The 14,842-nt window shown below is 53.5% G+C and overlaps 5 protein-coding genes across 5 annotated transcripts; 2 read left to right on the top strand and 3 right to left on the bottom strand.

Annotated features, from left to right (window-relative positions):
- Positions 1-213: 213 nt before the first annotated feature.
- CGCA056_v004313 (uncharacterized protein) lies at positions 214-1,326 on the bottom strand (the record flags this gene model as incomplete). Its single annotated transcript, XM_037319568.1, has 1 exon — positions 214-1,326. The coding sequence occupies one exon, from the start codon at positions 1,324-1,326 to the stop codon at positions 214-216; it is 1,113 nt and encodes a 370-aa protein (XP_037181772.1).
- A 6,706-nt stretch (positions 1,327-8,032) lies between these two features.
- CGCA056_v004312 (uncharacterized protein) lies at positions 8,033-8,425 on the top strand (the record flags this gene model as incomplete). The annotated part of the gene is made up of 1 exon (XM_037319567.1): positions 8,033-8,425. One exon carries the CDS (start codon positions 8,033-8,035, stop codon positions 8,423-8,425), a length of 393 nt encoding a protein of 130 aa, XP_037181773.1.
- A 178-nt stretch (positions 8,426-8,603) lies between these two features.
- Positions 8,604-9,957, bottom strand: TES-26 (26 kDa secreted antigen; the record flags this gene model as incomplete). Its single annotated transcript, XM_037319566.1, has 3 exons — positions 8,604-9,124; positions 9,214-9,340; positions 9,949-9,957. 3 exons carry the CDS (start codon positions 9,955-9,957, stop codon positions 8,604-8,606), a joined length of 657 nt encoding a protein of 218 aa, XP_037181774.1.
- Positions 9,958-10,269: 312 nt separating this feature from the next.
- Positions 10,270-10,890, top strand: CGCA056_v004310 (uncharacterized protein; the record flags this gene model as incomplete). The annotated part of the gene is made up of 1 exon (XM_037319565.1): positions 10,270-10,890. The coding sequence occupies one exon, from the start codon at positions 10,270-10,272 to the stop codon at positions 10,888-10,890; it is 621 nt and encodes a 206-aa protein (XP_037181775.1).
- Positions 10,891-13,015: 2,125 nt separating this feature from the next.
- CGCA056_v004309 (Vegetative incompatibility protein HET-E-1) lies at positions 13,016-14,298 on the bottom strand (the record flags this gene model as incomplete). Its single annotated transcript, XM_037319564.1, has 3 exons — positions 13,016-13,859; positions 13,913-14,081; positions 14,112-14,298. 3 exons carry the CDS (start codon positions 14,296-14,298, stop codon positions 13,016-13,018), a joined length of 1,200 nt encoding a protein of 399 aa, XP_037180874.1.
- Positions 14,299-14,842: the final 544 nt, after the last annotated feature.

Genomic DNA, 14,842 nt, shown 5'->3' with positions numbered 1-14,842 from the left:
ATCAGCTCCGTAGGGCGATATCAAAGTGTAGTCTCATTGTAACTCCTAACTAAGCAACTCAAGGTGAGCAAAGTAATGACAAACCCAACCACTATCGATGATGTCTCCACGGTTTCAATCCACCTGACAAGTGTGTGCTCAGAGTACACATAAACACACAAGACCGCAACATAACATGAATGCTCTCAATCCCTCCCATAGGTACAAACGCAATTACCAGCAAAGAACATCGTGTGTGCATTGGCTCTCGACGATAACCTCGGAGTAGATAGGATGGAGAGCCTGGAAGGCAGATGCGATAGCTGAGTTGTAAGCATCGTTGAACTTGGTATTGTTGCACTCGTTGCAGTGGATTCCGAGACTGCGCTCCGGCCACATCATCTCGTAACCCATATATCCCTTGACCTCGCCACTGATGGTGTCGGTGACGGTGAGGTTGAAAGTTGTAGGGAGGACGACGGTGTCATCAGAAGTGTCGTTGGCAAAAGGGGCTGCTCCGTGGTCGTGGAAGAAGAGACCATCGGAGGCAGGAAGAGAGCCAAGGTTCTTAAAGACGTTGAAGAGGACCGGCAGGATGTTGAGAGGAGTGCCATAAGAGCCCTTGCATCGAGTTATGACCGACGAGTTCATGCGATTGGCGAAGGGGTTCGGGCTGCAGATTCCCTCCGTGGTGAAGATGATGCTGCTGAGGAAGTGATTGATGGTACCATACCAGACAGCAGGACGGGGGCTAACGTCGACCTTGACGCCCAAGATGCCGCCGAAGGACACATTGGCAGGAGGGGCAGGAGGTACGGTGAACACAGTGCCGTTGTCGGGAGTGGTGCCCACAGACCAAGGCGTCGGGCCATCCTCACGGTGGTTGCAGACGAAGGCAGACTGGCAGCTGGTGGAGCCGGTTGCACTGGGTCCGACAGGTCGCCCACGGTAGGTGTAGCACCAGAGAGTGGTGCTACCATCTTTGGTGCTCATGGCTTTGCCGGCACGGAGAGGTTCGGGTGTGCCGTCCTCGATCCAGGCAGACCATGTCTCGCCGTTGAAAAAGGTGGCAGATGCACCTTTGAAGTTCCAGGGGTACTCGCCATCGCCGTAAGGCATCTCGACCATCATGTCTGGGGAGAAGAATCCAGTCTCGTCAGAAGAAGGCCAGATGGGGCCCTTGTACCAGTTCATCTGGCGGGAGGTGGACCAAGATTCGTTGAGTGGGTTGGTACCAATGCCGCAGTCAGCCAGGACGAGATTCTGATTGGGGTTGGTCATGGCGAAGGATGGTTGGATGATGGAGGACATGGCCGACGCGGCGTGCAGGGTGTTGATGAGAGCCATTTCGAACGAGTTCAACAGGAGCTGAGGGTAAAACGAGAGTGTCGGGAGTCCAAAAGGTCCAAAATTGAGGTGATAGGTGACGTGGTTCAAGAACGAGAGGTTGAAGGATTGACGTTGTCGAGGTTGAAAGAAGATGGAGGTCAGTGGAAATGGGGAGAAGAGGAGTCAAGAAAACAAGAGGCAAAACAGACGTCGGATACCAGTCCTTCCCGTTCGAATTCGCACCTTCCCTTCCGAGTCGAGGCTGTGTTTCATACCAAATCACGCCCCCTTGGCGCGAGTTCCGAATCCAAATGAAGAAGCCATGTGGTTGAAGGTAGAGAAGGAAGCGACGTCGATAGCCACGTCAATCTTGTATGTACAACCCACAGACGGAAGCCACTCCGGCAAGCCTTTCCCCGGAGGGCTTGCTGTATGACGGCGCGGAAGGAACACGGCAACGTCCCGATGTTTGTTGCACCCGCCTGGCAGGCGCATGATCGAGATGGGCGGCGCCGAAGGGCAGGTGTGACCATGCCATTTCAGATGTGACGAATGGGGGATCTGAGAAATGGACAACAATTCGGCTTTGACTGATCTTTAGTACGCGGGAATTGTAGAATTGTAGGCACAGAAATAGGAGTCTATTTCTGATGAGTAGCATTATTCTATAGCTATGTGATATTTATAACTGCGATCGTGGGTGAAATATGGCTCGAGTTGTGGTGGAATTCCATATCAGCCAGCCCAGATCGCTAGAAAGCGCGGGCAAGCGCGTAAGCCACGAACCCCCGGTAGACTGTGTATTCATTCACCGGTTTCAATATTACGGGAACATACTTCTCAACCCATTCTGTATGCAGAGGCTCCAGGAACTGATTCATTCGCTTGACTTTGCAGTATTCCGAGTATTCTGGGTACAGTGTACTATCCCGCTTGTTCCCAGTCGATAATGACTGCAACTCTCGGGAGTGGCTCTGGTGTCAGCATGATATTTGACGGGAGAAGATCGGCATGCGTGAACACGATGTGTTTTTTGTCGTTGATCCCAACGCCGCAAGTGGTGTGCAATTTCTCGATAGCATCTGGGCCTTCGAAACCCGGCGTTTTCGGGATAATCCCGAAGTATGATGTCGTTCCAGGGCTGCCTGTGTAGATGAATTCCAGGCCAGACTCGGTCCGTTGTGTTTTTTGCAAGAAAGAAATAGAACTCACCGATGTACCTTTCACTCTCATCTTGCTTCCAAGCTCTCCATGCATCCACCATGACCCTCAGCTCCTTGCAGACATCCAGCCGTTCGTCTTCAGCCATCTCACTCCACCTTTCCTCCAGAGAATCTCCTTCGACCAAGGACATGAATATAAATCCCTGTCCTCCATCCACTGCCCAACCAAACACCTCAGGGACCGGCACTTTGCCTTGGAGCTTCTCACGAACCATGATTTAAGTCGAGGCCTCGACAATGGTCACTAAGCGACCATATTTGATGAAAAGAACGAGATCGCAAATGATGACAGGGGGTGGACTGTCGAACTCATCTGCGCAGGGATCGCCCGTTGCAATGTTGATGGCTCTGACTTCGGCTGGGCTGGGAAGCGTAGCCCCGGATGATCTCTGAAGAAACTTGATTCCGTGTAGATTGTCGTAGGAAGTGCAGTAGGCGAATCGCTAGAGGACGTTGCCCCTCGCGATGTGTCTGTATTCTCGGTTGCCATTGTGGTTGTGGATGAATCTCAACTGATTGCTCTCATGCCGTCGAATTTATAGATGTTTGTTGGACGTCGTCTTCCTTGAACTGTTGGTTGGTTCCAGCCGCCGTTGTCTCTGATGGCGGGGCAGTGCACGCGGATGCCTGCTCGTCGCATGCAACCTAGTTCACCTGATGCTGATAAACCAACATGTTATTCACCTACAAACCATGTAAATCCAGTGTACGTTAGGCACTGAAGTTTGCACTTCACTTCCACACGTGGCCGGCTGGGTTGGTCTTCGCAAGCATCGGCGACGTGGTTGATGCTATTTCCGTATGGTCTCGACAGGGACAAACCTTGGGGATCATGAGCTTATTCAGCGCGCAGAGTTCAGCGTCACCTGCATCCAGTTGCCAAAGGTAAGACCAACGCATCTTACAGCATCGAGTAGTGAGTTTTGTTTTTGTGAAAGTTTGGCCATGTCATGAAAAAGGAGTCGGGCCGCCATCTCAAGAAATTCACAGTGTTCCGCTGTGATGCAGAAAGAAAGTGGACCTCTAGCTCAGCTCCGGCAGCAAAGGCGGGGCAGATTGCCGGGAACACTGCAAATCAGCGCTGCTCCAGGGCACAGACGTCGGTGAAGCAGCCGGCGGTGCCCCCAAGACCCCTAAAAATAAGAGCCAGCCCGCATGGGGGAGTGGGGCGCTGCTTGTTCACAGCGCACCACTGTGACCACGCCCGGATCTGAAAGGCTTCCTTCCTCGAGGACGCGCCCAACGAGAGACAGCTTGACGCACCTCAGCCGCACTCGGCCTCAATTGAGACTAGCTGACACCACCAATTCCTTCACTCCTGTGACTATCGGTTGAAACCATGCCGCCAAAAGCGCCCTGCGCCACGTTGACTCCGTCGCCCTCCTCGTTGTCGCGACGCGGGCGGCAGCGCTGTCAATCCTCGACCTCCTCTCGCGACAACGCGACCATGTCTTCTCGAGAGTGCGACTGACGACTGGCATCTTGACGCAGCCAGCGGGCAGATCTCTCTATCCGGATTCAAATCCTGCGGTGCGACGATACGAGCTGCGCAGGAGCTCCGGATCACCAGTCCACCAGCGAGCCCGGGAGCTCGACCTCGCACAATCAACACCTCGACGACGACGACAACCTCGATCTCGACGAAAGCTTGATGCCAGCAGCGCGCCCAATACTTCAGCAGACAACATTCAGCAGCCATGGCGGCTCTTCCTCCCAACTGGGAATGGGATTATGATGGCACCCGCTGGTTCTATCGCTACAAGCCAAATGGCCATGTCCAATTCCACTTCCCCAAGGAGGGCGACGAGTTTCCCGACTTTTTCGACGCCATGTCTCCAATTCCCGACCTCTCACCCGAAGAGAAGCTTGAGAGTCAGCAGCAGATGAAGAGACGGACCGGCGGGGACCCTGACCCGAAGTCCCAAATGCGTGCGACTGGAGGGCCCCTGGCCGACTTTGGGATGAGCAGGAGCGGTTTCGGAGGGCCGCTTGACGACGACGATGGGGCGGGATTCTTTTACCAACCCGAGAACTTGATGTATCTCGGGCCTGGCGCATATACTGATATCAGCCCTCTAGCCGACGAGGATGAACGCGACGAGATCCCGAGGGATTGGCGCAAAAGCAGGGACAGCGCGAGCCCCAAGAAGGAGAGGACGACGCTGGAGCTGGCTGGAAGCGAAAAAACGGGAGTGTCGCCTCTTCAAAGCGAGACAAACACACCATCCGCAAAGAACAGCGTTCCCGTCCGAGAATCTACCACCGTACCAGAGTCAGTGACAGAGGAGGCTGTCCTGATCATCAACACCCAAGAGCTTCCCGGGCCAAGTCAAGCAGCGATCCCATCTCCCGGAGTACCACTGCTCGATTCCGTCGAGAAGCCCCATCCGACAGCCGACCCGGCCGTCCAGTCACCACCTTGGGACCCTGTCGGCTTCGTGGCAGAGATGGCGACAGAACATACCGCGCCTGCGCACATTGAGACGCATCCTGACCCAGTCGAGATGGGCGACAACGCTGTCCTGGCACCGATAGAGACGCGGATCATGGACCCTGGCATTGCTGAGCTTCCCGAACGGACAAGTCCATCAGATGCTAAACCACCAGTCCCATCCACTCACGACCTTTTACATCAGACGAGCATGAGTGATCATGCACTATACGGAGCTACCTTTGGTACAGGTTCAAGACCTCAGAACTCTTCACCAACGAATTCCGGGAAGGCGAGGACCAGTACGCGGCCTCTCGCTGTGCCACCAAAGCTTCCTCTCGATGACTCCCTACCGGAGGTCGTTCCGCACCAGACCCAAAGCTCTACGTCCACGCCGACAACCCAACAATTCAGTATTAAACGGAATCTGTCAAAGACGGGAGCCAAACAGGGCACTTTTAAGCCATATGTCCCTGGATCTACGCCGAACCCCGTTCCCGACAAGTCGCAACCCAAAGAACCTGACTTTGTGCGCCGCGACCACCGAAATTCTTTGGCACGAGAGGCATCGTTGATGTTGGGCCCCCGCCAGAGCTACGAGACATCAAACATGCCTTCGATCTTGCAGCCTCCGCAGATTCCCCCAAAGCAACCGTTGGAATCCACCCAAACGCTCATTCAACACACCGTGAATCCTGCGAGGCCCGATGCAACACGAACGCAAACCGAACCGTCTGGGGTTCTCACCGGTGTGATGCGTTCTTCGGGGCCATCCAAGGGTCCCTTGCAATATGTACCATCCGTGTTAAAGCCTGCGAGAGGTCGGCCGCAGGAGGCAGCGACAACTCTACCTCCACCATCGAGCACGAACCAAGTACTTTCGGGATCTGCCCAATTCTCAGCCTTCCGACCGGGAGTTCAGACCGCGACGCCAGCGCCGGGGCAAACCCCCCATCCCCTCGCTCCGTCCCACGCTCCACAGTCTCTCTCGGGTTCTCGGCCATGTATTCAGCGTGTCGAGACCGCGCCTGTAGATCATCACATAGCTGGAGATCATGCCCCTATGGCCGAATTCGAGACTCGACCTTCTGCGGTGCCGACTTTGCCTGCGTTTTTGCAGCGCCCTACGGGTCAAGGCGATTCGAGTCGTCAACCAGTCAGCCGACCGCAACAGCATGCTTCGTCGTTTAGTGCACGAGCAAGATCGAGGTCTGATCTTCCCCAACCTCTTCACAATGCTCATGGTACATCTGCATCTATGATCGGCCAAGCTCAACCTCCACCAAGACCTGGCTCGGCGGCGATTCCTAGGGCTGAATCCCCGCCTAAGACTAGCATTGCTACTCGCCCACAGTCGGCTATGGACTTTATGCAGGGCCGGTCTGATCCTAGGATAGACAGAGTCATCAACCAGACGACACCTACTCCACCTCCAGATAGACCAAGACAGACCTCGTATGCGTCTAGCGAGGTGTCGTCATTAGGGCCCCCATCGGGAAGTCAATCGTCAGGGTTACCATTCCAGACACCCTCGCCTTTAGAAAGTAACGGGAGACGACCGTCTTCAGGCTTCTTCAGAAGCGCGGATGCGAACGCAAGGCCCATGGAATCTGCCACAACCCCCGTTCCTCAAAGACAAAACCCGTTTGAGATACAGACTGTTCCTCTTCGATCTCCGGCGTCGAGGCCGGCATCTTTCTCCGGCCCCTCTCCTACCTCAACACAGCCTACGACGCCTGGATCCGCGGGCTTTGACACCACAGCGGGTCCTCCTGAGGTTTCGGGGATGCCTTCGTCAAAGCCTTCAGCTGGTGTCTCGCAGCATGCGTCAGGCATGCCAGGTGGTCGCGCCCACAATGTTATTGAGCCTATTCAGTCGCCTACAGGCCGTCAACACTCTGTGTCTGCCGAGGGGTTTGCCGTGATGAATTCACAGCCTTTACCTGTGCAATCGACGTTAAATGGGTCTTCTAAGTATGGAACTCAACAGCAACAACCGTATCAGCAAGGCCAAGAGATGCCACAGCCTCACTCAGCACAGCCAGTTCCATCCACTTCAAGTGTCGGCAATCAGCCAGGAACCCATCCGCCGTATCCACTCGAAGAGGGCCAGAACATACCGAGACTTGGTGACCGTCCACAGCGTCCAACCGTCACGCCACCAACACAGCAGTTCCTTGGCCCTACTAGTCCTCGAACACCTGGGCATATTCTTCATCCAATTCAAGAGCACCATGACTCTGGCGCGACCAACCAAAATGTCTCGGGCACCGCTGCGTTCCAGAACACAGATTCCGCCCTTCGAGCATCCCCTGCAAGTGCCCGTCAAATGTCAACAGGATCATCCCAGTATCCGTCATCAGCGGAGTCGCCCGGTGGGCAGGGCAACATGCTCGGCCGAGGAAATATCACGGGCATGCCTCAAGCCATGCCACCAGCGGTCGCGACCATGGGTCAGACGTACTCTCCTGTGCAGTCCAATCCGTTCCAAGTTTCCCCAACCACTACGAGAATACAGCCACCGACTCAAGTGATGCGCCCGGGATCCAAACCACAGGTCACATCACATGGCAAGGACAAGGAGAAAGGAGGCTGGCTTTCCAAGATAATGAAGGGTTCCAGTAAGCCAAACGTATTGCAAAAGCCACCACCATCCCCGAATACTGGCCCAGCGTCGCCTCAACCGCCAAATACTACTCGACCGGCCCAAGCTCATGGCACAGGAGGGGTCGCAGCGCACCAATCCAACCAAGCAACCTACAATCAGCAAGCCCCAGCTGCATTTCAGAAAATAGAACAGCCTATTACGTCTGAGCCAGTGTCTAGACCTCAGAACTTTGTTCCACCCCCGGCCAGGCCCATTCTGGCGCCGCCTACCGGTGGCCCAGAGCCCATGATGAAGATGCAACAGGCTCCGGCAGTCGAGGCACCCCAGGTAGCTCCAAGGTTACAAGTCGATCAATCGCAACGAGCTGATGCCACACAAAGCGTGGAGAAAACAGTCTCTAGTTTGCCCCCTCGGGGGCTGTCACCGGCAACCGTGGCACCGAGTGAACACACAGCAGACAGCATGTCAGATGCCGCGTCCGTATCTGCCATCTCTGTCTCTACCATGGACGTATCCGAGGCTCAGGCGCAGCCTGTGTTGAAGCCCCAACTTGTCACGGTTGAGAAGGCTCCCTCTGTACCTGATAAACACCACCTACCTTCGCGGGCTGCGGCAGCTTCTGGCTCGTTATCTCAGTCACCACCCAAGACTGCGGATCCGGCGACTAGCTCCCAGCCTTCTGTGGACAGTGAGCTCACGGTTGAACCTCTGTTTTCGAAGAGGAAGAGCATTGCCGCCGCCCCGCCTATGCCCGTTGTGCCTCCAGCTCCTGCCGCTAACGACAAGTGGGCTAAGAAGCCTGCGGTGGACTATTCTGGTGACGATTGGGGCGATGACCCATGGGATTATGCTTGAGGTCTGAATCAAGAGGCGGGCAGCATAGCGATCTCTATTCTTTTCCATCATTTAGAAGCATACCCCTAAACAAATTGAAGAAATGTTTGCTCAATCACCTCAGTCCCGTTTTGGCAACCGTGTTCACCATTATTAGACACTATATTAACTAAACACAGGCGACAATCAACTTCGCCATCTACTCCTTCACCGGCAACAGATTCAAAATCCCACTCAACAAATCCGTCCTCAACGCCGTCCCATTCTGTGGCCCGACATATCCCACCCCAGAGCTCGTACATCCCGGCACCAAAGCACACACACTGCTCCCGAGCCCCTCCCTCATAAAGTTCCCGGCCACCAGCACCAGCCCCGCCTGCTGCACGTACCCCGCCAGATCGAACGGCGCGCGGGCGACGTCTTCCACGAGGTTCAGCGCCGGCGGCTTGTACTCTCCGGGGGGCTGCCGGAAGAGTAGCGAGACGTAGCGGTGCGGGGCGACGGAGAGCGGAGTCAGCGGCATGTAGCGCGCTTGAGTTACGGGCGACTGGGCGAAGACGCAGGAGGGCTGGAGGTTGTAGATTGTGTGGTGGAGGTAGGAGCGCAGGAGCGGCAGGGAGGGCCCCGGGGCGTCGGGGTCGAGTTGGATGTAGGTGTATTTTGTGGAGGGGGGGTGGAGGGGTTCGGGGGGGGAGGAGATTGTGGGCTCTTGGAGGGTTTCTGGTGCGTTGAAGAGTCAATGTTAGTTGCATGCTTTAGTTTGGGGAGGGGGGAGAGGGATGGGAGTAAAGGAGGGAGAGTGGACGTACGCGCAGCGGTGAAGGTGTTGCCGAGGTTCTCTGGGATGTTACCGTAGAGCACCTGGAGTTCGGTCTTGGGGTTGATGGAGGTGAGGATGTCGGGGATGATGCCGGAGGACTGGAACGCGGCGCGGACCTGGGCGGCGCGGGTTGCGGGGAGGCCTATTGTTGGGCATATTGGGGGGTAGGAGGATGCTTAGGGGCGAGGCTGAGGAGAGGGATGCTGCGAGAAGGGGAAGGAGGTTCGTGGTTTGGGGGTTTCATGATGTCGTGTTGATGTGGAATGGAGTTAAGGTAGGCCTGATGATGTTGGGATTCTTCCCGATCAGCAGTTGAAATGCGGTCCGTTTTATATGTGTCTTGATATCTCCATTTTCAAGTGGTTGAACTGGACTGACGTCGTTAGGAACAAGTGAGACATCGCAGGCGCTAAGAGAAAGCCGTCCAGCCAAGACGACGTTGTGTCTGGTTCGTCTCCCCGAATGCGTTGCCATGATAGATTTTGGAGCTTGTTTCTTCCGGGACGAGGAAAGGCGATCGGCGGACGGGATGCTGAGGCTGAATCTTGTGGTGGGGAAGGGTAGTGCCGCTGACGGACTTGTGTTAGCGTGGAACCACATTTGAGGCGTCTTGGAGTGTGATATGACATCAGGTGTTACTGTGACTGTTATGTGTTGTTTTTAGGACTGAAATACCGTCTTCTGATCAATTTCATGGCACATTTGAGAAATCCATTTGACTTACGGACTTCATGTGTTGGACATCTAAGCAAGTACGAAAAGCTTTTCAATCTTCTTGACTACCTTTTTGTTCTCTGTCTTGCTAAAATCTCGCTTACTTTATCCAGACTAGCTTAACCCCTTTCTTCCATAACTAAAGGAACGACTCGCCTCGAATGTTCAAACGTCTAGGTCAGTTCAAAGCTCAATCTTCCCATTTAGAAATACAGATTGATACCATGATTCTCAAGGTCATCTGACTACTTTCCTGAAATCTTTGATGCCTCAACCACTGGACCCAGCGTCGGAGTGGTGGATAGGTCGATGGCCCGCCCCAGATGCACGCATGGCGTACCCCGACTACCCCGAGGACGTCCCGCCCATCCTCCGCATGGATGCCCTTCGCCGGCTGTACTGGCCAGTATATGAAGACATCTCGAAAATCCAAGTTTTTGATGATCCAGAAGAGGACGAGCGGGACTCGCCCAAACGCCCTTTCCTCGGACATTCCTTGGCCGAGGAACCCGTCACCAACTACAGCCTGGCCGAGCTCCTGATCAGAATCGGCATGCAAGAGGGCAAAGAATGCCATACCCTCGACAATGAGGAATACGAGGACCCCAAGCCGGTGGTTAAACGGGACGACGGCGGAGAGATCACGTTTGGGGACTTTGTGACCCAGATCCATCCGTTTCTTAATGAGCACAAGGGGGAGACTCTACAGCTTTGGGAGGAGCTTCTGGAGAAAGTAGATGAAGGCGACGTTATTCTCTTCGAATGCTGTTTGACCGGATATCCCCAAGATTTGGAGAGTCGAGAGGAGACACTGCCGGTGACCATAGAGCTTAAGAAAAGCACCCAGAAGTATGACGAGCGGTATTACCGGTGGAAGGCTGCCAACGCTGCAGCGCGGCAGAAGGAAACCGTTCAAGAAGGGGATGACACTGTAGAGAGGGTAGAATGGTGAAAGAGGAAACACGCAGTCTCTAAGTCACTTAACTAGAGGATGTCAAGAGAGAGGAATGTAATTCCCTGCCCTGGCGTTTGTAGAGAAGGATATATGGATATATTGATACTTCATAGCTGCAGGGATCAAAGGAGTAGCAAATTTCAAACACCCGATTTATTCTGATCTACATAGGATGAGGTAAGAAAGGCATCTCAAACTATTCGACATCTTCAATTTTGACTTCTGTCTCCAAGACTTCCCAGTAGTCAGGGCGAAGCCGGATAAGGTCTTTAGGAGTCATGCCCCTGTTGTTCCGCAACTCTAGGCTAGCACCGGCGTCAACCAGCGCAGACACGAGACTTCGTTTGCGTTGTACCACCGCTAGGTGTAGACATGAGTTGCGGCGATCATCTTGCGTATCAACGTCAACTCCAGCTGCAACCAACCATCTCGCCGCTGTCAGACAAATTGTTTTGTTTCGATATGCACAGCACATTAGCGGTGTCGTGCCATCTGCCGCCTGAACGTTGAGATCTGCCCCTCTAGACTTGAAGCAACCTAGAATCTCCTCGACTTCGGAGATACTTTGCTTTTCTTTCGTCAAAGACCATGTCGTTTCGCTTTCAAGCAGACCCCTAGCGTCGCCCCATGCTTCCTAAGAGAGAACGAACATGTTAGCTCTGAAACCATGCCGACGGTGGGCCACTCCCGGTCGCTAGTCCCAGCCAGCTTTAAGATACCCCTTTTGCCATACTTGCCAACTTACAGAGATGTAATAGTTTGCGTTCCGTAGGTTTTCCTTCGCCAAGTTTGGGTTTTCAAAGTTTGGGTTGTAAAAGTTTGTCTCCCGTGAGTTTGGATACCGATCACGAGCCCTGTACTCGTCAAAAGATACTCGTCCTGGTCGCCGGCTATGTAGTGGAGTGGTTTGAATCCCCAATAGTTCGCTACGTCAGGATATGCACCCCAATGCAACAAAAGGCGGGTGTGCCTGGCGCAGTTTCTTCGAACTGCGATATGCAGCGGCGAAATACCATATTCGTCTCCCCGGTTAACGGCCCCACCTGCCTCGAGCAATTGTTTCATTACTGAATCAGTATATAGGTTACAGAACCCACCGCTATGTGCGCCATGCCTCAGATCAATCGCGGCTGCGAAGAACAGTGGAGTACGACCGCACAAATCTTGAGCCGAGGCTTGAGCTCCGGCTGATGATAGCAATCGTACAATTTCCGAATGGTCCTCAAATACCGCCTTGTGAAGCGGCGTATGACCCTGGGTGTTGGATACATTGGGGTCGGATCTGTAGTCAAGAAGGGCTTGTACAGAAGATACAGAGCTTCGTGATGCGGCGGCATGCAAAAGGGTGTCCCCAGCCCGGTCCGTTGCAGAAGCTGACCACTTTCGTGGTAGGTGTCTCGACTTCTCAAGTAAGACACGGACGACTTCACCATTTTCCCACAACGCCGCAGCGTCCAGCGGCTTCATTCCGCGGGTATAACCTGGGAAATGTGTGGCCAATTACAGGCCCAGAGGCTTGTCAAGAATATGCCTCAAAATAGGCAAGACGTCAAGCGGCGATAACCCCTGTGTTAGACTAAGACAATTGGATCCACAATCCAGAGCGTAGATTAATGCTGCTAGGAAGGGTAAGGTCCTGCGCACCAGTGACGAAAATTCTCTGCCACTGTTTTTGGCATGGTAACTGAAATAGTTCATCGTGTACTGCGCCTTGAATCCTGTTTCCCGGAAAGCCTGAATGTCTTTTTTGCGAGGCTTCTGAAGTTTCGATGATTCCATTGTGTCGAGACAAAGACTTGCGAATTCCAAATGAGCCTCTTGCGGTTGCAAATGAAACGCCCCCGGGCCTTGGTCGGTGCCTTCTGATGAGCGAACAGGTAGTCTTTCACCGAATGGTTCACCAATCGTATGACCTTCTTCCGACTTGTCGGTTTAGGTGAGAGGAACAGAAGGCTCCTGCATTGGGCGATAAGTGATTTTCCCACCTCAGCGGCTGTGAGCTGGCCAGCAGGCTTAATATCCAATAAAGATACCACGTTCTTGATACTCAAGTTGCTATAAGCCGTGGTAATCATAGTGAGAAGGCGTGACACAGACTTTATAGACACAGGATCTATGCTTCTCAGAACTCGGCTGTAGATACCACGTAAGCCAGAAGGCAGGCTGCGTAGGCAGGTTTCGACCATGGCCAATGGCCTCTTTTCGAGCTCGTGTGCCGCAAGACCAACCCAGAGAAATATCCCTTCTGATTTCTGTATGAAGGTATCATAAAGTATTTGGAGAGTGAGTTCGTCAGTGCACAATCCAGGGGTCGACTGAGAATTATTGGCTTGAACCTGGAAGTAGTCACACCCAGAAGACAGTTGACCAGCTCGCTGGATGTGCTATCGCATTCGTCCAGGCCATCAATCACACGAAAGATGCACTCAGCGTCCGGGTCTTCCACCATGTTGTTGAAAGTTCGACACAGAGTCACCATTCTCGTATCATATATCGCCTTCCGCCGATAATAGAGCAACTCAGATAGCCCATCTTTAGTCAGGCTGGGCTTCAGCCTAACGAGTTGCCAGATAAGACCGCGAAGTATCGCCTGGGCGCTGTTGCTCTCTTCCCCTTGTCTGTCACAGAAGAAGTAAATGACAGACTCCTTGGCCGACGTTGCGGTCTTCAGCTCAGGCCGTTCGGTCATGAAAATTGCCATCATGGATTTGCCGATACCTGGTCCGCCTGTGATCCACAAGCCTGGGCATCTTGTGTCCATCCACGTGCGGTATGCATCCCTTCCGAGCACCCACGTGCAAGTTCCGTCGGCTCTTTTTCCTTTGGTAGAGATGAGAGCAAGTCTTTCGTCAACTGGGTCGGTCATGAATACTGCTGAAAGAAACGCCTCGTCTTCATTGTAGTTAATGGCAGTGGTGCTAGACTGGTCTGTATCATGATCCTCGCCCATTTCATACTGTGCATCTCTGTAAGACTGTCAGTCGCTCAGCCATAAGAAGAGCATGGAGACTAAACATACGAGGTGGCAGTTGCTATTTGCAATTCCAACGACGCCTTCTCCCTCCGCAGCCTGTTAAAAAGACGGACAATCTCTTCGTCTACATCTTTTCCGACAAGGAACTTCCATGGCTGCCTGAACCAGTGGTCCTGCTTTGTGGAGATGATCTCCTGAAAAAGGACTTTCATATCTGAGATATTGTCGGCACACCGTTACAGACTGGCCTCGGTATCGCGGTCGCGCCCGAGAACGGGATTGCGTTCTATACGGTCGCAAATCTCGCTTAGTTCTTCAAGCTCCTCCAGACGCTTCTGAACAAAACTTGGCCCGGAGTATCCGAAGAATTCCACCACTAGTCGTTGTCCGGTGCGTTCGGCTGCCGCAATAGCAGCGCGAAGTGCTTCCATGGTCGCCGACGGCAAGACGTGATTCTCGCAGGAGATGAAACAGATGAAATAAGAGCTTTTTTGATCATAGACGCAAGCCCTAGGCCAGAGGCGTCTAGACGAAGTCCAAATGGCCCGGAGATGTTGTGTGAAGAAGGCAAGAAATGTCGCCGCCGCAGCCTAATCCAAGATCAGTTATAAATGCACAGTCCCTTTATTGTCCCAATGAGAACGCGTACTCGATATGGGGCAGAATCAAATGCATATTGGCAAGTCAGCATAGCTGTTATTGGCTGATTGTACCAGCAAACATTCAATGTTACACAAAGACCCGTATGTGCATGTTACTGGAGCCAGTTTCGCTACTCAGGCTACACGAACGGCTGCTAATGTCGAGAACGATCGCTCTATTGTGAATCTCAGAGGATTCAAATTGATTATCTCAATGGAAACTTCCCATGGATGCGTGATCCTGATATGGCGTTCCTCTAAGTACTCCACTGTTGTCTTTGACGATGGAGTCCGTCTTAAGGCTTGCGGACCTTCACCATCTCTGAGACTCTTC

Source organism: Colletotrichum aenigma, assembly GCF_013390185.1.
Source record: "Colletotrichum aenigma strain Cg56 chromosome Unknown KSG_Cg56_contig03, whole genome shotgun sequence".
Lineage (NCBI taxonomy): Eukaryota > Fungi > Ascomycota > Sordariomycetes > Glomerellales > Glomerellaceae > Colletotrichum > Colletotrichum aenigma.
This window is presented reverse-complemented; position numbering and strand designations above follow the sequence as displayed.